General features: G+C 37.9%; 1 protein-coding gene across 2 annotated transcripts; it reads left to right on the top strand.

The window, feature by feature from the left end:
* The first annotated feature begins 2,429 nt into the window (after nt 1–2,429).
* Nucleotides 2,430–11,382, top strand: gmppaa (GDP-mannose pyrophosphorylase Aa). Of its 2 annotated transcripts, XM_061054112.1 has the most exons (13): nt 2,430–2,567; nt 4,138–4,235; nt 4,527–4,630; nt 5,061–5,253; nt 5,402–5,461; nt 5,562–5,692; nt 5,837–5,851; nt 8,333–8,467; nt 8,799–8,896; nt 8,973–9,019; nt 9,113–9,205; nt 10,628–10,796; nt 10,974–11,382. In XM_061054112.1, exons 1-13 carry the CDS (start codon nt 2,528–2,530, stop codon nt 11,072–11,074), a joined length of 1,284 nt encoding a protein of 427 aa, XP_060910095.1. In that variant the 5' UTR covers nt 2,430–2,527; the 3' UTR covers nt 11,075–11,382. The 2 variants fall into 2 exon arrangements, with proteins under 2 accessions (XP_060910095.1, XP_060910096.1); XM_061054113.1 differs by lacking the exon at nt 5,837–5,851.
* The last annotated feature ends 6 nt before the right edge of the window (nt 11,383–11,388 follow it).

Below are 11,388 nucleotides of genomic sequence, written 5' to 3'. Positions count from 1 at the left end.
CTTTTATGATCATTTATGGTGCTTTTTTCAATATGTTTTAATTAAGTAAATAAAGTGGAACCCCTGTATTTCGGGGAAATGGCCAACACTGCAAAAAACTGAACCTTTAATCTCTTGAGGAGGTTCATGCGGGTTCATTCATTTCTCTGTACTCTATTTATCGTGGAGAAGGGCTTATCCCAGGGAGATTGTTGACTAAAAAGTTTCCATATCTATTTGCATATCTTTGATTTATGCATACCACCCAACGGTAGACTGTATAACTTTAGGTTATGTTTTAATGAGGAAGTATGAAAGGAAACATTAAAGCTGTGTATTCAAAATTGACAGCTGGGTTATTTTTGCCACTGCATTAACTTCCGTCAACCTGGGAGCGTAACCTAATTTATGCATATGCAAAAGATAATCCATTCTCTCGGTAGTTGTCTTACTAACCCTTCTTGTCTGACTCTGTGTCTCCGCTCCCAGCTGATTTGTTTATTGTATGCAGCAGTGTTAATGAGCCGCAGACTTTGACCTCACCCTCAGCGGTTCATGAGGCTGTGCCCATACACTAACAGTTTGGTATGCATATATTTTGGACCAATTTAAAAAGTCAGCTGTAATCCTGAAAATATATTACTAAATATCTCGTTCATGTATATGTTTTGTTTTAGAGGCTTGGGTTTGGCCCGTCATCGGCCGTCAGCCAACTAACCACTGCTGTTTTGGCATACTCTGAGGATATTCTAGTACTTGTTTTTGCTCTCTCTTTTGGACCCTGGCCTTGTGAGCGGTTGTTGCCTGTGTACTTATCTGTTCTAGCCGTTTTAGTACAGTAATAATGTTTAGGCTATCTATTTATGACTGTTAGAGTCACTCCTAATGATAGCTGTCTGGTTTCCATACTCTCCCTGATAGTGTGTGGTTTTATGATCCTCTCCATGGACTTCATCACCAGAGACGTGAGGGCCACAGGCCTGAGGTCGTTCAGAGATTTGGCGGGGCTTTTCTTGGGGATGGGGATAACTGTGGAGTGTTTCCTCAGCTGGAGAGTGGTGTGAGGACTGATGAAAAGGTATTCCTGTCAATGAGGATTTGGAAAAGCTCAAACCCAGTGTTTGTGTTGATGAGTTGAGTGGAGTAAGTATCTTGTGAAGGTTAGATGTTATTTCTGCTTGGCATTTTCAGCCTTTTGCAGCTCCCACTGTGCCTTTTTGTTCAGCTGCAGGGTCATCAGCTGGAAACGTTCACTGACGTTTTTTCCACCTATACCAGTACATCTCCCGGCGGTGGGGCAGTCGCGTGTTGGGGCTGCTTGCTGCCACCCCTAGCAGTTCTGTCCCTATCTTTTTTTCAGAAGAAGACAGATGTGAGAATCATACAATGTTTTTGGAAAAATACTGTCATTAAGAGAGACATCTACCATACAGAGTAAAAGAGAGGCAACCGTGTCTATGTGGACTTTACAAAACTCAAAAGCCATCCGGGCTTCATGCTTTGCCATTAAGAAATGAACGAATGGCGGCTTTGATTTCTTCCAGTGCAAATTCAGATTCCATTTCCTGCCTAGCCAGGTCAACAAGAACAGGGATATCTAACACATTGAGAAAGTAAGCAATGTCAGCCTCAGTGGCTTTAGACTTAAAGGGTGTACAGCTGGCTGAAAGAACTAACAAATTGTTTAGTTTTGGATCTGTTATTATTTCTCCAGTAGGTGAAGAGATTTTATGTATGGCCCTGTCAGCCTGCATGCCCCTCCTTGGCCATCTGGCAAGCAGCCTATCGGCCTTATCACCTAACTCAAAGGGCTTTTGTTTTCGCTTACAGATGTGGTTTTTGACCTGCTCTCCAATAATATTGTTATATATGTCTCCGACGACCTCGAAGCCCGCTCACGGCACTGTAACCTACAGGTCACTGGCATTAAAGAGGGACGTAAAGACAATCTCAAGGATTGTTTTCTTCCTTATAGATAAAATACCTGCTGTGTCACTTGCTGGTTTAATTTACAGGGCCATAATCAAGATCACCCAACATAGGAAACTTTAAAACCTTGTTGGGAATAGGAGAAGAAGGAAACAAATAGCTTTGGATAGACAGAGACACAGAAAGGAGCAGAACTTAGAGTAGACCAATTTAAACATTAGTCCAACAGTACCTTTACCAGCAATACAACCTTGGATACTGCCTGCTGCCACAATAGATCTCACATTATTAGAAAAGAAGAACATTTTAATCAACATTCGTCAGGAGAACTCTGCAATTAGGGCTATAGGATTTTATTGCAGTATCTTAGACAAATAAGTTGATTGAGAATATAACCTTTGTAATATTATCTTTTTCATTTACAGAAAAGCGGTATAGACATTCTGATCCACACTACCAGTAGGTGGCGGAAATGCACCAATTCATTGTTTGACAACCGCAATAGATTCTCAAAGAAGAAGAAGAAGAAGAAGGAAGCGTCAGATACTGATACGTCACCAAACACTCATTTTTCTTCTGGTGAGACTGTCTTCTGACAGTTCACAGCTTTTCGATCAAGATGTTGAAGGCTGTTATTTTGATCGGAGGCCCACAGAAAGGTGAGAAAGAAATTCCTCGTTACCGTGTGTTTAAAGTAATCTGTACTTCGTTCGAGCGAAGCTATGTTGCTAAAGCTAACAAGCCTAGTCAAGCCCAATACATGGCATAAGAGACACCTCTATAAAAACAAACTTATTTATATTCACACAGAACTTGTGTCAACTACAGTGAGTTTATGTTAGATAGCCTATTATATGCTGCTTGTTTTTCTGACTTTGGTGTCTTGTAAAAAATAATTCTTCCATAAGTAGAAAATGATTCTGATATGGTTGGACTTCGTACTTCCTATACTACATGCACCTGTACTATGAAGTACTTTTACTGTGTACTTTTTGAGACATCCACTGTCAAAGTCCCTTTATAAATCACGATAATGAGTCTTTTTTATGACTTTGATGTCTTGTAAAAAATAATTCGTCTATAAGTAGAAAATGATTCTGATATGGTTGGACTTAGTACTTCCTAGACTACATGCACAAGTAATATGAAGTACTTTTACTGTGCACTTTTTGAGAAATCCACTGACAAAGATTTATTTTATTGACATTGATTTATAAGGGACCTTGACAGTGGATAATGGAAGTACACTGTACTTGTCTTCTGACAGTACACAACCATATCAGAATCATTTTCTACTTATGGAAAAATTATTTTTTACAAGACATCAAATTCATAAAAAAGACTCATTATCGTGCTTTATAATGGACTTTGACAATGGATTTCACAAAAAGTACACAGTAAAAGTACTTCATATTACTTGTGCACGTAGTCTAGGAAGTACTAAGTCCACCCATATCAGAATCATTGTCTACTTATGGAAGAACATATATTTTTATATTGTTTTCCCAGGAAAACACCTTATTTTGAAAAACGGAAGTTATTGCAGACTCGCAGTATTATTCTCAAACTAATTTCACCGACCTCCGAAGCTATTCCCTGAACAGTATTTTGTTTGCTCCCGTTTCATACACGTATATCTCATAGTCAGTTTTATGGTAAGACCTAGGCATTTAGCACTTCACTTCATCGCTCTCTCTCTCTGCTCGCTCTGGAGTCCGGAACATTTACCATAAAGATCAGAATACGTGGGCACTTCAAATTTATGGGCGGCTCACTTCACCATGTAAAAGCGAGGAGCGGCTGGCTTGACCGCAGTTACAATGGGTGTAACACCAGAGTCCCACTGTCTGTGATGTTTTCAGAATTTTCAGAGTCCTATCTTCAGTTTGTTTACATCGCCCTGACGGCCGGCTGACTCCTCCCCTCGTGTATAAAAGTTGTTTAATTGAGGGACTAGAGAAAAGAAGAATAACATACTGTACTCACTGTTTAACTGTGTTTCTAGATCACGCTCATTTCAGGTAAATTTACATGCAGTGTGAAGATACGAGCATAATAAAGAGCATGCTAACACAACAATGCACCGCGAGTTGTTTTGGTTTCATGCTGGTGCTCAAGGGCGACATCTGCTGGATCAAAAAATCGCATATAAAGCCTTTGAGGTTTGATAGATCGTTGAAACACTGGAAAAACGTAATCAGATGTAAAATGACCTTTATTTCTCTGCAGGCACGAGGTTCAGACCACTGTCATTTGAAGTCCCTAAACCCTTGTTTCCAGTAGCTGGTGTTCCCATGCTGCAACATCATATTGCAGCATGTGCCAAGGTGAGAGGCATCGCAATAAGTCATTGTTCTTTTAAGTATTAATAGACTTTAAGATATAGGGCAATTGTTAAAGTATGCTTGTTTAATGATAACATTGCAATTATGTACTCAAATTACTGATTTAAATTAGTGTACGCATTTTTGCAATTATTGTTTCATTTGATTTTTCTGTTAAAATGTATGACCCTTTATAGCATCCAATGTCTTATGTTTATATTGTATGTACTCCTCAAAGACCTTGTTGTCCCATGTGCTGGTTGACGTTAGTAATTAATTTGTCTGTTTTTCAAGGTGCCAAATTTGAAGGAGATTTTGCTCATCGGCTTTTATCAGCCAAATGAAGAACTGACAAGGTTCCTGTTAAATGCACAGCAGGAGTTCAAAATATCTATCAGGTAAAAAAAAAAAAAAAAAGAGTTCAAAACCAGGCAAAAAAAACAGGCTCTTAGCTACTTTATCAAACAGTTTGTTTCTTGCATACTTAACATTATTAGCAGACTAGCTTCTAACTTATTTAAGGGTGAGTTATGAGGGATAAAGTATGAAAATGAACTACTCTGGTGTCAAGTTTCCTAAATATATGTTTACAGTTCAACATTTTCTTTCTACAAAATTGTAAAAAATAAAAAAAAATAAAAAATCACATGAATTGTGATGAGTTATGAATCACTTTCTTTATTGAATTTGGTATTTTAAGAACCACTTAGTCTATTCCTAATTTTTGCATTATAACTTAATGTTTTCTGTGCAAGTGTATGCTGTAGTGCACTAACACTGCTGAATTATTGCAGGTATGCTGATATTTCTGATTCTTTTTTACCACAGGTATTTGCAGGAGTATGCAGCCCTGGGGACTGGTGGGGGCATCTATCACTTCCGAGATCAAATTGTTTCTGGCAGTCCAGAGGCTTTCTTTGTTTTGAATGCTGATGTTTGCTCAGCATTTCCTCTCCAAGAGATGCTCAGCTTCCAGAAGGAACACGGAGAACCAAACAGTTTTGTTATTCTTGCAACAACTGTGAGATTTCATTACTGATAGTTGCAACACTCTATAGTGACCTTTTTAAATGTGGTCAAAGTAAAATGGAGAAAAAATATTGCATTTTACTTACTTGATTCCAAAATTGAATGTCCACTAAATGTTATTACCGTTCCTCTCTTTTCAGTCAAACAGAAAGCAATCCATGAATTACGGCTGTATTGTTGAAAACGAGGAAACAAATGAGGTATTTAACCCTTTCAATCTTATATCCCTGATTATATCCTCCCAACTGTTTTACCTCCAAGCTTCTAACTATTACTGAAACACTCCTTTTTTTTATTCAGGTCTTGCATTATGTTGAAAAGCCAAGTACATTTGTGAGTGACATCGTGAACTGTGGAATATACCTCTTTACCCCAGACATCTTCCAGCATATCGGCACTGTCTTTCAAAAGAATCAACAGGACATGTTGTTGTGAGTTGAAACCATCCAGCATGTGCATCTGTTTGTGACTGCATGATAATACCATTTATTCAATTTCTTTGGCGCTCTTCATTTGTCTTTTTTCCCTTCCCCTATCCTTTCTGCCATGATTTCTTTTCCTCACTCAATCATCAGCTATCCATATGATGGGTAAGTGGGTACATTCAGGCTGCATGGTGTAGTTTGAGAGCACTTAGTGGATTGAGATGGGATAGTTTGCTTTATTGCTGTTGCCTGCGCCAGTTTTACCCCAACATTAAACACCCATTTTGCACGCAGTTTGGTGGTAATTATTTATTTATTACACAATATAGTTGTATTTGGTAAATGTTCTCTTTGAAATAGGCTTAACTTTTGAAGTCATGGGCCTAACGGAAAAGTTTGAAATATTTGGAAATATGTTTTGACAAAAAGGCAACAAGATTTTTGCCCCATTTTTAATAAATAAGAAGATACAGCCATTAGATCTTAGTAAGTAAAACAATATTAGAAGCAGTGAGAAATACCTAGCCTTGCTTTGTTCAAAGTAAATAAAAATCCATCTACCACAACCTCCTTGGATCACAGATAATGTTCATTTTATTTGTCTGCATGAAAATAGAAGATAACTATTTGTTGTTCTACAGCAGATTATGCTCTGTATTCTCAGTTCCTGTCAACTGCTCAGACACTCTGACATGTTTTCAGATTTAAGTTTTTCTTCCTATTAAATAAATGTGATATGAGATGTTAGAAAGTGAACTTTAGAGCAACTGGCAGGTGGATTTTTTTTTTACCTCAGGATAGATATTTCCACATCTTTCAGGTATTTATGCTGAGCTAAATTAACAAGCAGTTGGCTCTAGCTTCATATTCAAAGTCTATCTTTGCCTCTTGGTCAGAGCCCAACTGAATATCCAAAAGCTTAAAAGTGGGTATATGTTAAAATAGGTTACAGGACATTTGGATTTTGCTTTGTAAAATCTTTATTGTCCCTGACAATGCAATACATCCATTAAAAAACCAGCAAAATGACATGTAGAGAGGAAATGGGCTTTAATATAGTAGAAGACATTTTAAACATGTGAAATACCTGAAATAATGATGATTATCATGACGATAACAAAAAACTACGGAGGAGGAGGATTAGGGTCACATGAATTTTTTTTATTTTGAGATTAAAATCGTAAATTTATGAGAATAACGTCATAAATTTACGAGAATAATCTGGTAAATTAACAAGTTCGAGACCAGCCTGTGCGAAAATGATGAAAGTAGAACTCTTAAAGTCTTTTCCTCTGAAGACACAACTTCCTCCAAGTCAGTGTGGTTCTTTCTTGGTAAAAGCCACAGTTTCTTGCAGTATCTTTTCAGGGTGCTGATGTTTTCTGACAGTGTAAAGATGATGTGCCAAAAGTATGTGTGGTTTCATATTTGCAAAAGTAAAGCCCCAACACAACTATTTTTGTCTGTTATCTGCACTTGTCTGCTTTGTTAAAGTGAAACAGGTGTTCTATTGAACAGTGCGACCCATGGAGATGTGCTACATGTGCAGTGTCTCATGTTAAATATCAACCATATGCATTTTCAAATGGGAATTGTGTTGTTTGTGTGACTGTATGAAACGTGCTATGCCCCTCTTTTGATAAAAATCAAGATTTCAGTCAAAACACAAATGTCACTTTTTCCCGAATACACAGAAATTTTAATCTCATCCTGGATTCTGTTTAAATGTTCGTATTGTTTCCAATTATTAAAAGTGATTTAACAGCTAAATTAAATAAATAAAGCGATTTTAAAAAAGACAGAAAAGAGGACACAAGACTAGACCATAATATTAAAATCCTTGGAAAAAGACACTAAGGGCGCGGTCACACTGGCCATCCGTACCGTGCCGTATCAGATACATAAATAACTAAAAGAGACACACGGCCGCACATCAGAGGACAACACAGAGAACATAACAGCTACTTTGTGGTTTATACTGAGTCATTTTAGTCAGATACAGACATGAAACTCTGGATTTCTCCATAATGAAGGCTGTCAGCATTGTTTACCCGCGTGCTTGTGCTCGTGCATGAAGTGTACCGTGTTGAAGCACACCTCTCCAAAGTGTGCCAAAGCCAAGGAAGTGTACCGTGCCTGAGCACGATACGGAGCGGTCACACTGGTCAAACGAACTGGACTTTAGGGTTGAAGTGTGCTTGGGCACGGTACGGATGGCCAGTGTGACCGCGCCCTAATTGGTGCATAAAATTGACTAGATGATCAGTATGAGTGAACATTTTCTTGTGGAGAGGTGCTGACTACTAAAAGGCAACTATTTAACTATTTCATGGCATTGACCAACAGGTTGTTGCTGAAGACAATAAGATATTTGAGAGAAAATGAACTTGTAGGCACTCCTTTTGTGTGTTTACAAATTGAATACATTTTTCTACTTTTTGTACGTCTGGTGTGTTTGTAGGGGGGATTTTTTCTGCTCTTCTGTCTTTTTGCAATTGTTTTTATGATTCACTGAAATTTAAGTAAGTGGAATTTAAAGTTTATAGTACTTACTGAATTTCAATTTTGTATGTGACTTTATTTTTTTAAATTCAGTAATTGAAGAGTGTTTCCCAAGCAGGTAAACTGTTAAATTGTCTCTTCTAGAGAGGAGCCAACCAATGGATGGCACAGAGCGGAGGTCATCAGGCTGGAGCAGGACATTTTCACTTCACTCGCAGGACAGGGCAAGCTCTTTGTATATAAAACCCTCAGCTTCTGGAGCCAGATTAAATCTGCAGGGTGAGTGCATATACCATGAATATTGTCACATTAACTAGAGCCTAAAACATTTCTTGAAACATACCCTTTAACCAGTAAAATTTTACCAATAAAGACATATTGGACTTTAGATAGATGCAAGCTTCTCACCTAGCCTAAAATATATTTTAAAAAATGTGCCATTTTCAAGGCATCAATATTTGTAAATGTTATTTTCAAATCATATCTCACTGCCTTGATTGAAAATAAATATTGTGTGTTCCCACAAACAATAAACTCTGTAAGCCAGGAGTTTGAACTACAGCTGAAATATAATGCCTTCAAAAAGTTTTCCTTTTTTATCTTTTCGCAGTTCTGCCATTTATGCCAGCCGATTGTACCTCAACCAGTACCACACATCTCATCCTGAAAGACTGGCCTCAGATAAAGCTGGAGGACCCAAAATAAGTGGTACTATTATTAATCTTCTCTTGCATTATTTATTTGTTGGAGACATAATAATTCATACTTCCTTTCATTCCTCAAGGCAATGTCTATATTCATCCTACAGCCACTATTGACCCCACTGCTATGGTAAGCAATTATACACAACTACGTTTTATTTATTTAAATAAATGCTGTTGGGATTGTGAAAAAAGTAAGCTGTTTTCTTTTTTTTTTTACCAGTTGGGTCCTAATGTCTCCATTGGCACCGGAGTGACTATTGGCGCTGGAGTGCGAGTAAGAGAGTCCATAATACTCCATGGTGCAACTCTACAGGTGAGCTCTTGTTAATTAGCTTTTTATCACTGCTTTTATGAGGGAGGCCAAAGAAGAAGAAAAAAACGCTTACATTTTATTGTTGGTTTAAGGTTTTAGCTGAATAGCACTTAGCTGAAAATATCAACCATCAGGTACACCTACAGCTAAAAACTCCTGGCCCCGTTTATGATGTTTGAAGCGTTAATGCAGCTGACAGAAGTAAAAAGCTAACGTTATGCTATAGCGAACTAAACCACAGTCGGATGATATTGATGTCACTACCGTTATGCTTCAGACGATCCCCGATAAACTAATCCACGTAACTTAATAAATTGTTTATTAACCTAATATTTGCCTTAACCTAAAGATTAAACCTACAGGAGACATCTCCGACTAGTGAGAGAGTTCCCGGCCTCTGTGTCCGGAGTGATGACGTTTAATGTCCCCGACAACCACTGTAGTCACATTTAGCCACTTGTTAGCAACCACCTTTTTAAGTCCGCGTAAAAACTTCAAAATTCACAAGTGGGGGTATTACCTAACGTAATTTATGTGGTCTAACAATACGCCAACGCCTTTCTTTAGTACTATGCTTTGGTCTGTACAATGGTCCTGTATTCCTTTATGCCATGCGTTTAAATACAGGGCAATCATACAGATAGAAACACAGTTCTGAAGGTAAGACCGGTAAAGTTTTGGGGGGGAAATTATGTAGTGCATACTTACACTACAGTGTTTTTTTAATTTAAAGTACCATTATGTAAGATATCTACCTCATGAAATAATAAAATTACCTTACTATATCATCAGACATTAAGGATGCTAAACATGCAATGTTTTAATATTGTTTCTCTCACAACAATGCAACAGTAAGTCCTCCCAAGTTTACATTTTGGAACAGAAGGGTCTGTTTTATTTTGACAGGGGCATGTAAGTGGTTTAAAGGTATCCCATACAGCTGTTTTTGACGTGCATCGGTTTACTAGGCAAAAAGCAAACCAACACGTGTTGCAGAGATGGAAGCGTGCAAGCAAACTGGTTCAGATATAACTGATTCTACCCAACCTAGAAAGCCTCTGCATTTTTATAATAAGATGGAGAGAGGTTAGAACGCAGAAAGGTTTGAAGACGGATGCAGAGCTAGTTAAACACTGAAGCTAACCTGTGTGCACATCAACATTAGGAAGGAGGAGGCAAGGGGAAACGGCTCTCCTCAATGTTTTGCAGTGGACTGCAGTACCCATTTTAAACGCTAGGTGTCAGAATTACATATGGCTCCTTTAGTAGTACACCTACTATTGATGAGTGCCTTATATAACCCTACCTACAAAAGAAAAAGGAAAACAATTAGCTCCTCAATCACAAAAGATATTTCCAAAGAGACATGGGATTAAAACATTTGAACTGAATATATTTTCTGTCATTTTGCTGTTTCTGTAGGACCATTGCTGTGTTTTGAACAGCATTGTTGGATGGGACAGCACCATTGGCAAGTGGGCAAGAGTAGAAGGCACGCCAAGTGACCCCAACCCTAATGATCCCTTTGCAAAGATTGACAGTGAGACCCTCTTCAGAGAGGGAAAACTCACACCCTCCATTACTATTTTGGGTAAGTATGGTCATCCCAGAAACTTTCACAGATTAGAAGACACAATTGAGCATACATTTGTCTCTTCATTTTCTCACAAATAAGAGGTTTGAGTTACAGCTGAAATATAATGTGTTATGTCCTTTTTTACTTTAAAATACTGTACAGACTGAATACAGCCTTTCTTTTTCTGTTCAGGTTGTAACGTGACCATCCCCTCTGAGGTGATCATTCTCAACTCAATTGTCCTCCCACACAAAGACCTCAATCGCAGCTTCAAAAACCAAATTATTCTTTAGTAAATCTTCCTAACGCTTCTGCCCACTGGGTAAGGATCCGCACTTACTCTGCCTCAGATTAACTGTCTATAAGATGTTTAAAATGATGGGACATTCAAATAAGGTACATTCAATGAATAAAAAAAAAGATAGGACTTTTGTATATTTGTCCCCTATGCCCCATGTGCACCTTTGAAGAGTGCTGGCATGCAAGAGCAACATACTGTTATTTTTCCTTTACAAAGTTCTAAAATGGTTGCATCAGTGTAATATATTTGGTTCAATGTATGTAATATGATGTTAAAAAAATAAATACATTTAAAGATTAAGCTTTG

The sequence above is a fragment of the Labrus mixtus genome, chromosome 13 (genome assembly GCF_963584025.1).
Source record: "Labrus mixtus chromosome 13, fLabMix1.1, whole genome shotgun sequence".
In the NCBI taxonomy this organism is placed as follows: Eukaryota; Metazoa; Chordata; class Actinopteri; order Labriformes; family Labridae; genus Labrus; species Labrus mixtus.
Note: the sequence above shows the minus strand (reverse complement) of the source record. Positions and strands in the feature narration are given on the sequence as shown.

Excerpts from the sequence above, each read along its gene's own strand:
- gmppaa (XM_061054112.1), top strand. The coding sequence starts at position 2,528 with ATGTTGAAGGCTGTTATTTTGATCGGAGGCCCACAGAAAG. Across the intron at positions 8,468-8,798 it reads AGCCAGATTAAATCTGCAGG|TTCTGCCATTTATGCCAGCC; the intron begins GTGAGTGCATAT and ends ATCTTTTCGCAG. Across the intron at positions 8,897-8,972 it reads TGGAGGACCCAAAATAAGTG|GCAATGTCTATATTCATCCT; the intron begins GTACTATTATTA and ends TCATTCCTCAAG.